The sequence below is a fragment of the Oryctolagus cuniculus genome, chromosome 6, assembly GCF_964237555.1.
Source record: "Oryctolagus cuniculus chromosome 6, mOryCun1.1, whole genome shotgun sequence".
Classification (NCBI taxonomy): domain Eukaryota; kingdom Metazoa; phylum Chordata; class Mammalia; order Lagomorpha; family Leporidae; genus Oryctolagus; species Oryctolagus cuniculus.
This window is the reverse complement of record NC_091437.1, coordinates 29,658,324-29,674,681: the sequence shown is the minus strand read 5'-3', so window position 1 is coordinate 29,674,681 and position 16,358 is coordinate 29,658,324. Positions and strand designations below refer to the sequence as shown.

The 16,358-nt window shown below is 45.5% G+C and overlaps 1 protein-coding gene across 2 annotated transcripts in view; it reads right to left on the bottom strand.

The window, feature by feature from the left end:
- The window catches only part of NDFIP1 (Nedd4 family interacting protein 1), a 58,131-nt gene that overhangs the window by 13,402 nt on the left and 28,371 nt on the right, over positions 1–16,358 (bottom strand). For both annotated transcript variants that reach the window (XM_008255156.4, XM_002710273.5), the window contains exons 2-5: positions 11,874–11,961; positions 9,076–9,206; positions 1,170–1,257; positions 242–366 (exon numbers count right to left, since the gene is read on the bottom strand). In XM_008255156.4, the coding sequence (XP_008253378.1) occupies positions 242–366; positions 1,170–1,257; positions 9,076–9,206; positions 11,874–11,961 (432 nt within the window). The remainder of the gene's footprint in view (positions 1–241; positions 367–1,169; positions 1,258–9,075; positions 9,207–11,873; positions 11,962–16,358) is intronic.

Below are 16,358 nucleotides of genomic sequence, written 5' to 3'. Positions count from 1 at the left end.
AGTACAAAGAAAGCAGCTGGTGAACAACTTGTAGGACAGACCACTATTCACTACATTTGACAACAAAACTTGTACGCATGAGCTACTTGCAACTGATTTTGGATCAACTTCATGAAACCAGAACAACAAACAGTCTTAAAATGCTGAGAAAACAAAAAAATGCAAACGGAAAATCAGACACTCAAAATCATTCTAATTTTTGTCTCTCTATAAAGTGTATCTTTTCTGCTGTACCACTTACCCTGACAATCAGGATCCACTTAATTAGAGAAAGACCAAATCCTGAAATGGCCCCATACCTTCCTGCAGCTGAGGTGGTCAGGCAAAAGGACAGGAAAAACCCTATCCAGTTAAAGAGGAATGCCACTGTAAAAGCAGAGGGGAAACCTTGTCAGATGTGGCCCTCAGTCAAAGCACAAGAGAACTACTTTTACCTGCCTCTCATTACAAGACTTCCCAAGCATAAAGGAGGGCCCACCCTCCAAAACTCACACCCCGCCCCCCCCAAACATCTAGCCTTCTGTCTACCCCAAATTCCAACAAGAAAACACCCTCTTCAAATACCAAGTTATATACTATCATGTCTACTGATAATCATTTTTAAGAATGCCTTACCATAAGAAATGTTACCTACCTCCTGAGCATGTTACATACTTGAGTAAATAATGCCCTGAACTTTAAATCAGTGCCCTGGAATAATCTGATTCAAGTCACTCACCCTCGCACTCTGATTTTTGGCAGCTTACAAAGCACTACATTTTGTTTATTTTTTTAATACAGAAAATAAAGAAAATGGCTACTTACTCCAAGTGAGGCACACGAAAAAAAAAAAATACAAAATACTATCAAGGGAGAAAAGCTATGCTGACTTCCAGCTGTCAGAAGTGAGGACTTGCATTCAGCAGACAGAGGCACTCAATTCCTATCCTACATCTAACGAGCCCTACAGACCTGCAAAAACACAGTATCCTTCTAACTGTTTTACTTGTATTTTCTACAGATACTCATGGAAATAGATGATGAACAGCGATGCTAAGATAAAAGTGTACTAAACTCTAAATATCCCTATTAAAGGCACCAAATAAATATAGTGTATTAATCTATCAGCTCAACTGGTTATTTTAAATCAGTAAAATTCCGTGGGAGGTGGCGTGGCCTAATGTACTCACTGAAAAAAGTTAACATGAAGATTCCATCATTTCCTATCCGCAGCTGGTCAGCATCATCAAAATCATCCCGACCAACAAAATCTTCCTCCTAAAGAAGAAGAAAAAAGCAAATTCGTAAGAAATTATTCTTATGCAAAATAAAGACATCAAGGAAAAATTAAGAAACAGGCAAAGATGGGTACCATGGAGAAAATTTACTGCTTTGGCTTAATTCACAGTTGTGAGTACTCAAAGCCCAAGTATGGGGGCTGGCGCCGTGGCTCACTTGGCTAATCCTCCGCCTGAGGCGCCGGCATCTCATATGGGCGCCGGGTTCTAGTCCTGGTTGCTCCTCTTCTAGTCCAGCTCTCTGCTGAGGCCCAGGAGTGCAGTGGAGGATGGCCCAAGGGCTTGGGCCCCTGCATCCGCATGGGAGACCAGGAGGAAGCACCTGGCTCCTGGCTTCGGATCGGCGCGGTGTGCCAGCCGTAGTGGCCATTTGGGGGGTGAACCAATGGAAGGAAGACCTTTCTTTCTGTCTCTCTCTCTCTAACTCTGCCTGTCAAATAATAATAATAATAATAATAATAATAATAAAAGCCCAAATATGTTTAAGCTTTCATTTGTCATCCTAAGTAGAAGAGAAGAAACAAATCTTTTTCCCTAATAGTTTTCAAAATGAAGTTTTCATTTTATAACCTCAACTTTCAAAAAAAATATTTATTTATCTGAAAGGCAGAGCTACAGAGAAAGAGGGAGAGACAGACAGACATCTTCCTAAAGCTGATCGACTCCTCAAATGATGGCAACGCCTGGGACTGGGCCAGACTGAAACCAGAAGCCTGGAACTTCGTACAGGTCTCCCAAGAACTTGGATCATCTTCAGCTGCTTTCCCAGGAGCATTAGCAGAGAACTGGATCAGAAGTAGAACACCCAGGACTCAAACCTGAGCCCATATGGGATGCCAGCATTGCAGGTGGCAACTTAATCTGCTGCATCAAAATGTTGACTCCTATAACTCAAAAATTTTTTTAACAGACACTTCAAAAATTGAAAGGTAGGGCTGGCGCTGTGGCGTAGTGGGTTAAAGCCCTGGCCTGAAGCACCAGCATCCTATGTGGGCACCGGTTTGAGTCCTAGCTGCTCCATTTCTGGTCCAGATCCCTGCTAATGCGCCTGGAAAAGCAAGTCTTTGGGACCTGCACCCCCATGAGAGATCAGGAAGAAGCTCTTGGCTCCTGACTCCAGCCGTTGCAGCAATTTAGGGGTGAACCAATGGATGGAAGATTTATCTGTCTCTACCTCTCTCTGTAACTCTTTGAAATAAATAAATCTTAAAAAAAAAAAAAAGTTTCACCAGAACTATTCACTTTTCCTTTTTAAAAATACTATCTTAAGGGCTGGCGCCGCGGCTCACTAGCCAAATCCTCCGCCTAGCGGCGCCATTACACCGCGTTCTAGTCCTGGTCGGGGCGCCGGATTCTGTCCCGGTTGCCCCCCTTCCAGGCCAGCCCTCTGCTGTGGCCAGGGAGTGCAGTGGAGGATGGCCCAGGTGCTTGGGCCCTGCACCCCATGGGAGACCAGGAAAAGCACCTGGCTCCTGGCTCCTGGCTCCTGCCATCGGATCAGCGCGGTGCGCCGGCTGGCAGCGCGCTGGCCGCGGCGGCCATTGGAGGGTGAACCAACGGCAAAGGAAGACCTTTCTCTCTGTCTCTCTCTCTCACTGTCCACTCTGCCTGTCAAAAAAAAAAAAAAAAAAAAAAACTATGTTAAGAAATAGCAGCTGGCACTGGCACTCCGGGTTCTAGTCCTGGTTGGGGTGCCAGATTCTGTTCCGGTTGCTCCTCTTCCAGTCCAGCTCTCTGCTATGGCCTGGGAGTGCAGTGGAGGATGGCCCAAGTGCTTGGACCCTGCACCTGCATGGGAGATCAGGAGAAGCACCTGGCTCCTGGCTTCGGATCAGGTGCGCTGGCCGTAGTGGCCATCCTGGGGGAGTGAACCAACGGAAGGAAGACCTTTCTCTCTGTCTCTCTCTTACTGTCTAATTCTGCCTGTCCAAAAAAAAAAAAAAAAAGAAAGAAAGAAAAAAAGAAACAGCAAAAATTACTTATACATTTGGCTTAAATTTCAGAATATCAGTACTCCAGGACCTATAAAGGAGAAAACCTCAACCAGCTCAAACGCTTTACGAGCCTGGCAAGGGGGAAAGGACGGCGTGACCGTGCTGCCCACTGCTCATCTCCTTGGCTTCTGTTTGTACAGACACAGGGGCCTGAAAGAGTCCCACCACCACCAACATCTATCATCTGTCTTCTCAGCGGTGCCGGTGTGTATTGCAACAGTTCAAATAACAAGATATACTTAAAAATAAAAGTGATACATTGGCACACAGTTCAAGCAGGGCTCCTCAATGAAAAAAAGTATCTATTTTTGGGAAAATCAAAACAGCTACACAACAACTGGCTGGAAAGATCCATATGAACTTCCAGGGCAGTGGGACTAGAGAAGGGCCATGTGTCAGCAGCAGCTTCCTTTTCGAACTTCTAACTTCTCTAACACACTTCCCCTATTGTTTGAGATTTTTACAGAAACAACTTGTGTTGCTGTGGATTCATTCGGAGAGGAGGAGCTTGGTGGGGGCAAGAGGCGTGGAATCACCACACAGACCCCAGGAGCCAGGTGAAAGCAGGCCAGAGGTGAGCAGCCCGCAGACTTGTTTATTTCAGTTGGTAGAGCAGCTTATATAGCCAAGGCAGCCAATCCGGTCAAGGGGCGGTTTATGCCCTGACCAATTACAGCCTGTTGCCAGGCAGTTTCTGAAGCCATCCAATCACAGCCTGTTGCCAGGCAGGCTCCGTTGTCAGTGGCCATCTTGGCATGGCCTTCTCATTCCACCACACACTTGTTTAATAATTTTTAAAATAATGGGCCTGGTATTGTGACACAGCAGATTAAGCCACTGTCTGCAATGCCAAAATCCAATAAGAGTGCCAGTTCAAGTCCTGGCTGCTCTACTTCAGATCCAGCTGCTAATGTGCCTGGGAAAGCAGCGCAGGATGACTCAAGTACTTGCGTTTCCACACTTTTGTGGGAGACCCAGATGGAATTCCAGACTCCTGACTTTGGCCTGGCCCAGTCCTGGCCATAGAAGCCATCTGGGGAATGAACCAGTGGGTAAAGATCTCCCTCTCTCTCTTCCCACTGACCCTAATTCTTCCTTTCAAATAAATAGTCTTTTTTTTTTTTTTTCAGATTATCTTGTATTCTGACTTCACAGATTTTGCCAAATTACAAACTAATTCTGGTTTTTGCATAACTACTTAAAAAGATACACTACAGAAATATATGGAGGTAACTTCTACTTTAATATTGCAAACACCTTCTAACTTTCTTTCTGTCCTTGGTATCTCTTCTACCTTGATTCTTCCTACAAACTACTGGTAAGTTACTGTTTCCAAAACCTCAATCAAGTCCTTCTGTACTTCTGCTCAAAACCTCTGAAGGATTTTGTATGAACAACCTAGTAAATTTAATGCCTCAGCCTAGCTAGCATCCCAAGGATTCCTTCCACAAAGGACAGTCCTAGCCTCATCTTCCCATCTCTCTTTGCTCATGTGAACAAATTATCACATCCACAGGACTGCCCTGTATCTCACTGAATTCACATCAGCTGTCTGGGTGTGTTCCCTCTATAGTGCTCTTTTCTGTTGAAACTCTGGGCCACTTAAAAACCCCTCTTCCCCCTTGATCACCCAGTGAGAACAAACAGTTCTTGATGTTCACAGCTCTTGTGCAGCTTAGAAACAGATATATGTGAGCCTTTCACAACAGTTGGATTTTAAGTTCTTTGCCCTATATCAAATCAAATCTTTTCTTTTCTTTTTCTTTCTTTTTTTTTTTTTAAGATTTGTTTGTTTATTGGAAAGGTAGAGTTACAGAAAGGCAGAGAAAAAGAGAGAGGTCTTCAATCTGTTGCTTCATGCCCCAAATGGCCTCAACAACCAGAGCTGGGCCGACTTAAAGCCAAAGGCCAGGAGATTCTTCTGGGTCTCCCCCATGGGTGCAAGGGCCCAAGGACTTGGGCCATCTTCCACTGCTTTCCCAGGCGCATTAGCAGGGAGCTGGATTGGAAGTGGAGCAGCCAGAATTCAAATCGGCGTCCATATGGGATCCTGCCACACAGGCAGCAGCTTTACCCTCTACGCCACAGCACCAGCCTGTATCAAAGCTTTCTACCTCTCTACTGCAAATACATGTGGGTACCTCAAAAGGTTCTTGGAAAACAAAATTAACAGAAAAATTTATTTTGGTGTAAAGAATTTTGAAATGCATACATAATTTTTTCATAATGCACATTTTCCATGAATTTTCTGAAGCACCCATGTATAGCACCATGCATAAAAAAGCATTCTGGCAAATCAGAACGAAGCTTCTTAGATGTCCTGCATTCCATATCACCCCTAGGTGGATCCCCTCTGGATTCCAGCTTCCTGCTAATGTTCACCCTGAGAGGCAGCAGGTGATGGCTCAATGATTAGGTCTCTGCCACCCATGTAGGAAATACGGACTAAGTTCCCAGTTCCTGGTTTCAGCCTGGCCCAGCCCCAGCTACTGCTGGCATCTGGGGACTAAAGAAGCAGATAGGAAATCTCTGTCTCTCTCTGTCTGCCTTTCAAAAAATAAAAATCTCTTACTCAACAATAGAGCCTGTAAGAGGTTCCTAAATATGTACACTTGTCAAATAGAAGAATTCCAAAGAGTTCTGTGATTAATCAAAGCAAATTCTCCACATTAGTCTATCCACCACATATCCCAAGAAGTCTAAAGTGTACAGAACATACAAGAAAGGACTCTGGAGTCCAGGAAATCCAGGTTTGGCTCTCAGCTTCTACTACCTATTAGCCATGTAACTTTGGGTAAATTACTCAACCCCTCTGGGACTCAATTCTTCTTTCCATAAAATAGAGATAACACATACTTGCTACTTTGTGAGGTTATAGTGAGAATTACAAACAACATACAAAGTCTATAAAAGCATCAGGCACAGTGCTAAGCATGTCATTTGCTTCTAACATGGCAGTTATATTATGACTCCTTTGTCCTTACACAGTAAATCCCATGAGAGGCCGGCGCCGCGGCTCAATAGGCTAATCCTCCACCTAGCGGCGCTGGCACACCGGGTTCTAGTCCCGGTCGGGGCACCGGATTCTGTCCTGGTTGCCCCTCTTCCAGGCCAGCTCTCTGCTGTGGCCCAGGAGTGCAGTGGAGGATGGCCCAAGTACTTGGGCCCTGCACCCCATGGGAGACCAGGAGAAGCACCTGGCTCCTGCCTTCAGATCAGCGCAGTGCACCGACCACAGCGCGCCGGCTGTGGCGGCCATTGGAGGGTGAACCAACGGCAAAAGGAAGACCTTTCTCTCTGTCTCTCTCTCTCACTGTCCACTCTGAAAAAAAAAAAAATCCCATGAGAGGCTCTCTCTCCCTGACACCTACGAAAGTAATACATCATCAAAGCAGATCAGCCTAGACTAGGCTCATATACCATTCCTGACACCAGTTGTTTTCAGAGCTCCAAGACTCACAGGGAAGTTTGGTCTGTAAAGACTGTTATCTGAAAGCAAAGGGAACCACTAGGGCCTATTACACCACCATACTGCCCAGACTGGACTTCCGTTCTTGTCTTCAGTGTTCACCCCAGGGTCCTGTCAGGACTTCAGTCCCCTATCCCTGGGGACTGAACCCTGCTTCCATTCTCCCAGTATCTGGCCCAAGTCTTGCGTGCATCAACCTCAACCCTAATGAATGTTTTTGAAACCACATCTATTTCAGATATGACATCAAGAGTCAAGAGTGCTCAAAACCTCTACTATTCCATCAGATCTCAGCCCAACCTCCATCTAAACCCCCTACACCCCTACAAACGGCATCACCTAGATGGCTGGAGGCATGGGGTTCACCTTACCCATTGTTAAGGTCCCACTTGGAAGTTTAATTGTATTAAAGTCCACACAGTGTTCTCCCCTAGATCCCCTAGCAGCTGTCCACCTAACACCAATAAGCTAACTGCACGGAATCAAGGCAAATGTATTGCCTAAATCAACCATTCCAGGAGACTTCAGAAGGTGGTGGCAGTGGAAACACAGGAAAAGTGAACAGGCTTGACTAGTGATTTTCAGCTCATTTACTTTCTTTCTTTCCAAGATTGACTTATTTATTTGAAAAGCAAAGTTGCAGAGAGACAGAGAGAGGTCTTCCATCCACTGGTTCATTCCCCAGACGGCTGCAACCACCAGGGAGCTTCATCTGGCCCCCTCATTTTCATCTCTATGCCTCAGATTTTTTTTTTTTTTTTTTTTTTTTTTTTTGGACAGGCAGAATTAGACAGTGAGAGAGGGAGAGAGAGGGAGAGAGAGGGAGAGAGAGGGAGAGAGAGGGAGAGAGAGAGAGAGAGAGAGAGAGAGAGAAAGGTCTTCCCTCCATTGGTTCACTCCCCAAATGATTGTTGTGGCCGGCGCACTGCGCCAATCCAAAGCCAGGAGCCAGGTGCTTCCTCCTGGTCTCCCATGTGGGTGCAGGGCCCAAGCACTTGGGTCATCCTCCACTGCTTTCCCGGGCCACAGCAGAGAGCTGGACTGGAAGACGGCAACCGGGACGGAATCCGGCACGCAAACTGGGACTAGAACCCAGGGTGCCGGTGCCGCAGGCAGAGGACTAGCCAAGTGAGCCGTGGTGCTGGCCCAGAATTTTTTTCCCTTAAGATTTAGCCATTTCTAATCCTCTGCCTAGCGGCGCCGGCACACCGGGTTCTAGTCCCGGTTGGGGCGCCGGATTCTGTCCCGGTTGCCCCTCTTCCAGGCCAGCTCTCTGCTGTGGCCAGGGAGTGCAGTGGAGGATGGCCCAGGTGCTTGGGCCCTGCACCCCATGGGAGACCAGGAAAAGCACCTGGCTCCTGGCTCCTGCCAGCGGATCAGCGCGGTGCGCTGGCCGCAGCGCGCCGACCGCGGCGGCCATTGGAGGGTGAACCAACAGCAAAGGAAGACCTTTCTCTCTGTCTCTCTCTCTCACTGTCCACTCTGCCTGTCAAAAAAAAAAAAATAAATAAATAAATAAATAAATAAAAATAAATAAATAAATAAATAAATAAAAGATTTAGCCATTCATTTGAAAGGCAGAGTTAGAGAGAGGCAGAGGCAGAGAGAGAGAGGGGGACAGAGTCTTCCATCTGCTGGTTCACTCCCCAGATGGCCCCAATGGCTGGAGCTGCGCTGATCTTTAGAAGCCTGGAGCCAGGAGTTTCCTCTGGGTTTCCCACGTGGGTGCAGGGGCCCAAGGACTCGGGCCATCTTCTGCTGCTTTCTCAGGACATAGCAGAGAGTTGGATTGGAAGAGGAGCAGCCAGGACTCGAACCCATATGGGATGCCGACACTGCAGGCAGTGGCTCTACCCACTATGCCATGGCATTGGCCCCTACTTGTCTTTTAAAATTAAATGTATTGTTAATACGGCTGGCATTGTGGTGCCCCTATGATGACAGTGTTCCAAATGGGCACTGGTTAGAGTTCTGGCTGCTCCATTTCCAGTTCAGCTCCCTAATGCACCTGGGAAAGCAGTGGAAGATGGCCCAATGCCTGGGCCTCTGCACCCATATGGGAGACCTGGATGGAGTTCCAGGCTCTTGATTTCAGCCTGGCCCAGCCTTAGCTGTTGACGTCATCTGGGGCATGAACAAGCAGATGGAAGATCCATGGCTCTCCCTCTCTGTCATCTGCTTTTCAAGTAAATAAATAAATCTTAATAAATAAATAAATAAATAAATGTACTGTTACTAATCAATACAATTGTAAGAAAAGACTCAGATTTGGATAAAGAAAATAACATTAATTCCCATAAAGCAACTATCATGTGTCACGACAAATGGTACTTACTCTTCCAGGAACCAAAGGGATAGTAGCTTCAGCCTTGGTTCTCTCGGCTTCATCATAACTGGGCAGCGTTGTAGCCACATTATAAGATGGGGGCTTCGGAAACCCAGACTCATCTTTGTAGTCAAAATATGCTACAGAATAAAAAGGAAGTCACAATTAACTGAGAAATAACTGATCTGAAGGAATAAAAGGACTTTCACTAACTGACAAACAAAACTCAGTCATAAGAGAACATACACAATAACTGAACCAAAAGACATGCATAAGTGACTTTAAGAGCCTGGGGATCATATTTAAATTCCTCCACTTCTCAGTTATTTAAAATCCAGGTTAATTTTCTTCTCTCATCCAAGTTTTTTTGAAATAACTGTTTTGATCATCATGTGGTATGCTTTCGAAAGGCACTTAAGATTAAAAATGGAATAAGGAAAACATTTAAGCTAAAAATATTTTGCGTGTGTGTGCAGTGTGATTCATGGCCTTCTATACACAAACATGAAAATCGCCTTTAAGAAAAAAAATTCAAGATTAAAAATCATTTCTCACGGGTTTGTTCGGTTCTTTCATAATATTTACTTTATTTGAAAGGCACATGACAGGGGTGGCCGGCACTGTGGCATAGCGGGTAAAGCCACTGCCTGCAGTGCCGGCATCTCATATGGATGCTGGTTCGAATCCTGGCTGCTCCACTTCCAATCCAGCTCTCTGCTATGACCTGGGAAAGCAGCAGAAGATGACCCAAATCCTTGGGTCCCTGCACCCTCGTGGGAGATCCAGAGAAAGCTCCTGGCTCCCGGCTTCGGATCAGCATAGCTCTGGCCACTGCAGCTGTCTGGGGAGTGAACCAGCAGATGGAAGACGTCTCTTTCTCTCTCTGCCTCTGCCTCTTTCTAACTCTGCCTTCAAAAAAATAAATATTTTTTAAAAAAGTAAATCTTAAAAAAAAAAAAAGGTATATGACAGAGAGAGAGAGAGAGAGAGAGAGAGAGAGAGAGAGAGAGAAAGAGAAATCTTCCATTTTCTTGTTTATTTCCCATATGGCCATGTGTGCGGCTGGGCCAGACTGAAGTCAGGAGTCCAGAACTCCATCCAGGTCTCCTATGTGGGTGGCTGGGGTCTCTTTGTATATCTTCCACCGCTTTTTAGGTACATTTAGTAGGGAACTAAATCAGAATGCAATACAGTCTGGACTTGAATCAGCACTCTGGTGTAGACTGCTGGGGTCACAGGTACAGACTGAACCTTCTATGCCACAAAACTGGCCCCGGCACTTCACTTTAAAAATTTTTTCTAGGGGCCGGTGCCGTGGCTCACTTGGCTAATCCTCCACCTGCGGCGCCAGCATCCCATATGGGTGCCGGGTTCAGTCCCGGTTGCTCCTCTTCCAGTCCAGCTCTCTGCTGTGGCCCGGGAGGGCAGTGGAGGATGGCCCAAGGGCTTGGGCCCCTGCATCCGCATGGGAGACCAGGAGGAAGCAACTGGTTCCTGGCTTTGGATCCGCGAAGCACTGGCCATGGCGGCCATTTGGGGAGTGAACCAACAGAAGGAAGACGTTTTTCTCTGTCTCTCTCTCTCTCACTGTCTAAAACTCTACCTGTCAAGTAAAAAAAAAAAAAAACAAAAAAAAAAAAAAAAAAAAAAACAAAACAAAACCTCAAAGATTTATTTTATTCATATGAAAAGCAGAGTTACAGAAAGAGAGAGAGGCTTCCCATCCACTGGTTCACTCCCCAAATGACTGCAATGGCCAGAATTGGGCCAGGCCGAAACCAGGAGCCAGGAGCTTCTTCTGGGTCTCCCATGTAGGTGTGGGGGCCCAAGGATTTGGGTCATCTTCTGCTGCTTTCCCAGGCACATTAGTAGGGAGCTGGATGGGAAGTGGAGCAGCTAGGACTCAAACTAGTGCCCATATAGGCTGCCAGTGTTGCAGGCAGAGGCTTAACCTGTTACCCCACAATGCAGGCCCCATCTCTGCTTGTTCTTTGATTATTGTTACCCTGTATTGTTTCCTATGATGTACATAAGGGAATTTAGTTATGGAACAATTACTTATCTCTATAAAAATCTTCCTTTCCCTTTTCCCCTCCTCCATTTCTCTTGAAAGAGAGAAAGAGAAAAAAAGACACATCTGACCATAGGCTTCGGCCTTGCCCAGACCTAGCTGTTGTTGGCATTTGGGGAGTGAACCAGTGGCTAGAAGACCTCTCTGTCTTTCAAACAAATAAAGAATTTACTAGTATAAATGACATTCAACATACAGATTGAGTATTCCTTATCCAAAATGCTTGGAACTAGCAGTTTTTATACCTTGGAGTTTTCAAATTCTGGAAGATTTGCATAGATTACCAATTAAACATTCCTAATCACAAAATACAAAATCTAAAATGTTAAAAAATCAGAAGCTTTTTAAGCATCATGCCAGCATTTCAGATTTTTGGGTTAGGGATACTCATCCTGTACTATATCCAGGTCAAAGATACCAGGATCACCAAGAGCAAAAAACAGCTACTGAGGAAATTATAAACAACAAAAATCAAGTGATCGCTCAGTTCCCATTTCTATTAACAGTCTGTTAAGATGCAACTGAGCTCTACTCTTATCAAAACCTAAAATGAAATGGCGTTTTATCTATTTTTCAAAACAGTACTGTGAGGTTTTTCCCCCCACATTGAGCTACAAACTAAAAATAAGGCCAAAGAAAACCTAAGCAAAGCCGATGCACAGGCGAACAGGAGCAAACACAGGCCGGGAGCAAGTGCTGTTGAAGCAGTGCCGCCATCACCTCGTCCGTGACCTACCTGCACTCTCCGCAGAGATGCTGCTGTAAGGGGGAGGAGCATCACCAGCAGCCTGCTCAGGCTCTCCAGGCTCTTCCTCATTCTGCAGCTAAACAAAAAGGCCAGCTTTAAGTGCAAGGGTAAAGCCAATTAGCAAGACGAGCACCTGAAAACCGGAATAACCTTTCTGGAAAGCTATCTGGAAATGTGTTTTGAAAGTCTTAAAAATGTACAAATAATCTACTCCTAGGAAGTGACTAAAAACAGGAAGAAGCACCAACGAAAAAAATGTAGTATAAACGTTATTACAGTCAAAATTAGGAAGAATCTAAAGTCTATTTATAAGTCACTTAATAAGCTACAGCACATCTCACAAAGGATTTCTAAGCAGCCACCCACCCACCCACACCCATACCCCCTTCCCACACACACACACACAAAATAAAAAAATTTGCTGTCTCTGCCTTTCAAATAAAATTTTAAAATATTTATTTTATGCATTTATTTATTTGAAAGACAGAGGGACAGAGTAAGACAGAGAGATCTTTCATCTGCTGGCCCACTCCCCAAACAGCTACAGTAGCCGGGCCTGGGCTATATCAAAGCCAGGAGCCAAGAATTCCACTCTGATTTCCCAAGTAGGTGGCAGAGGCCCAAGTACTTTATGTTGCTCTAAAAAAAGATATACAGGGATCATCGTTGTGGCGTAACAGGTTAAGCCACTGCCTGCAGTTCCGGCATCCCCTATCAACACCGGTTCGAGTCACGGCTGCTCCACTTCAGATCCAGCTTCCTGCTAATGGCTGTGAAAGCAACAGAAGATGACCCAAGTACACAGGCACCCATGTGAGAGACCCAGATGAACCTCCTGGTGTCTGGCTTCAGGCTGGACCCAACCCAGACTGTTGTGGCTGTTTAGGGAGTGAATGCAGTGGATGGTAGATCTCTCTCTCTTTCCCTTTCTTTCTCTCCGTCTCCCCCTCTCTCTTTCTGTAACTCTGCATTTCAAATAATAAAAAAATTCCTCATTTTAGGGTATTAAGAGGTGGGACCCTCTGGAATCTTTAAGCAGTGATTAGGTCATGAGAAACTCTGCTCTCATGAATGGATTAACATGGGGATTAAGAGATTATTGGGTTAATGAGTTATCTAGAGCCAGTTTGGCTCTGTCTCTCAGATGGGCATCTCTCAGCATGTGATGCCCTGCACAACCTCGGGACTCTGCAAGAAGACCCTCATGAGCCTCCAGAACCATGAGCTAAATATAGCTTTTTATTTGTGAAAATGCTCTCAAAATGCCTTTTTTTTTTTTTTTTTTTTTTTTCAAAATACAGAAAGACAGAGATGGAGATCTTCCATCTGCCAGTTCACTCCCAAATGCTCACAAGAGCCAAGGCTGAGCCAGGTGCTGGGAACGCCACCCAGGTCTCCCATGTAGGTGGCAGGGGCCCAAGTACTTTGAGCCACCAACCACTGCCTCCCAGTGTGTACACTAGCAGGAAGCTGGAATTCAATCCCAGGCACTCTAATATGGGATGAAGGCATCTCAAACACTGCCTTAACTGCTGTGTCAAATGCCTGTGCCTGAATAAAGTTTTATTCTTGATAAATTACTCAGTCTGTGGTCTTGGTTCTAGCAATGGAAAACAGATGAATACCACCATTATGTTCATTCTGAGCATAGAAGTTAAAGTAACTGAGGTGGTTATGAAAATAAAATTCTGGGGCCGGTGCTGTGGCATAGCGGGCAACCTGCAGTACCGGCACCCTATATTTGCGCTGGTTTGGGACCCACCTGCTCCACTTCCAATCCAGCTGTCTCCCAGGCTATGGCCTGGGAAAGCAGTAGAAGATGGCCCAAGTCCTTGGGCCCCTGCACCCACATAGGAGACCCGAAGGAAGTTCCTGGCTCCTGGCTTTGGATTGGCGCAGCTCTGGCCATGCGGCCATCTGGGGAGTGAACCAGCAGATGGAACGTATCTTTCTCTTTCCTTTTCTCTCTCTTTCTTTGCCTCTCTGTAACTCTTTCAAATAAATCTTTAAAAAACAAAAGAAAACTCTGCCTAATATTTCACGTAGCCTCTGTCAATACAGCTCCTTCTTCCCTATCTCAGCAACTTCGTCACCGGCCCAATCTCCAGTTATTGTAAACAACACACTGAAAGTGCACCTGCCTGCTGCTACCAGTCTGACGATTGACGCAAGTCATTCTCACAGAACAAAGAAGTTTCACTGCATTTCCCCAGCGTGACAACAGAGTACTTTCATTTAAAAGATGAAATGGCTATCACTGGGAGTGGATCTGTAAAGTAGTAACACAATTACTGATGTAACTGACATGGGGTCTGGTCTGGCTTCAGCACCAACATGATATACAGTGCCAGAGAAGGCACTTGTAAAATACAGACCACCTCTAAGTCATACTGCTACAAAGGACTTAAGTGAATTGACACAGAAATACCAGAGCCTGAGGCGTCATAACACGAAGTACAGCTCTCTAATCCATTCAATAGTGACCAATCATTTCCATATCCCATTCCTAACCAATACTATGCAAAACCAAACAACAAAACTTCTCTGATTAATACTGCAAGGCATTCACTGTGAAGTGAATTCTTGTGCCAAATTTTAATCCTCTACCATGTGGACTTTTTTTTTTTAACTCCAGCAACCTAATGTTAAAGGTACTCATGAAATACTGATGTTAAAACCTCCGGTAAGTGTTTTTTTTAAACAAAGGCACTTGGGCAAAATAATTACAGTAAAGCCAAATATTTCTGGGACCCTAAAGCAGTGAATTATTTAGAGAAAGGTTCCTGGGACCAGGGTTGACCTGAAATATTGAAATTTTCACTTTAACATGAGCTGCAGCGTTAGACAGGATATTCTCAGATCTCTCACATCTTCTCATTCTCTTGTGCCATGGGAAGGTCCCAAAAAGCGATTAGAGTTGGCAGCAGTAACAGAGACTTTTCAAGAACACTGCCTTAAACTACACAGCCAGTAAAGTCTTTTATTTTACCCTACCTTGGTGTTTCTAACCAGTTTTATATTTCCTGCGCTTGGTCAAAGTAATCACATTTTGTCTACGTAATTTAGGCTTCAGAGAGGAAGCATGCAACCCTAGTACAGAAGTCCAAAGAATAAAGAGGGAAAAAAGTCTTATTTGCCAGTATCTGTAAGAAAGACTGCTGGTCTCCTAGCAACCTGAAAATGTGAAGAACAAAGAAATTCCAAAGGTCTCAAAAATTCCAATATTCTCTTTGGTGAGGAAAAAAAGAAACCTTCCAGGTGAAGTTTTTGGCTCCAACAAAACAGCTTAGGAGTCCCCCATCCCATTATCAGTGTTTGGCTTGAGTCCTAGTTCCATTTCTGATCCAGCTTCCTATTACTACTAGCACACCCCGGAAGCCAGCTAGCGACGGCTCATGTACTTGAGTTCCTGCCAGCCACATGAGAGGCCTGAAGTAAGTTTCAGGCTCCCAGCTTTGCACTAGCCCAGGCCTGGTTGTTACGGCCATTTGGAGAATGAACCAGTATATGGAAGATCTGTCTCTCTGCCTTTCATATAAATATCATATAAATATTTTTTTTTTGACAGGCAGAGTGGACAGTGAGAGAAAGAGACAGAGAGAAAGATCTTCCTTTCCCGTTGGTTCACCCTCCAATGGCTGCTGGCAGCCGGTGCGCTGTGGTCAGCACACCGCGCTGATCCGAAGGCAGGAGCCAGGTGCTTCTCCTGGTCTCCCATGCGGGTGCAGGGCCCAAGCACTTGGGCCATCCTCCACTGCACTCCTGGGCCACAGCAGAGAGCTGGACAGGAAGAGGGGCAACTGGGACAGAATCCGGCGCCCCGACCGGGACTAGAACCCGGTGTGCCGGCGCCGCAAGGTGGAGGATTAGCCTAGTGAGCTGCAGCACCAGCCCATATAAATAAAATTTTAAAAATAACAATTCATAATTCTAGACATCATGTATTTTCAAATTAAAAAAGGAAAAGCAAGACAATTTAAAAACACCTATTATGACTGAGGGCTCCACACAGCAGAATGATCCAATCCTCCCTGTCTCCCTGTGCAGTCTTCCCATTCCAGCCCATTTCCATAATTTGGTATTAAGATTCAGCACCATCAATAAAGCTGTTTAAATGCTCAGGAGAAAAAGATAATCACCTCCCAAATGAGGGATTTAGTGAGGGCAATCTAGGTGCCTAACTTGCTGAGCAGCAGAACCCCTGAAGGTACATGTTTTTTTGTTTTTGTTCTTGTTTTTGTTTTCTGACAGGCAGAGTAGACAGTGAGAGAGAGAGACAGAGAGAAAGGTCTTCCTTTCCCGTTGGTTCACCCTCCAATGGCCACCGCGGCCGGTGCACCGCGCTGATCCGATGGCAGGAGCCAGGTGCTTCTCCTGGTCTCCCATGGGGTGCAGGGCCCAAGCACTTGGGCCATCCTCCACTGCACTCCTGGGCCACAGCAGAGAGCTGGCCTGGAAGAGGGGCAACCAGGA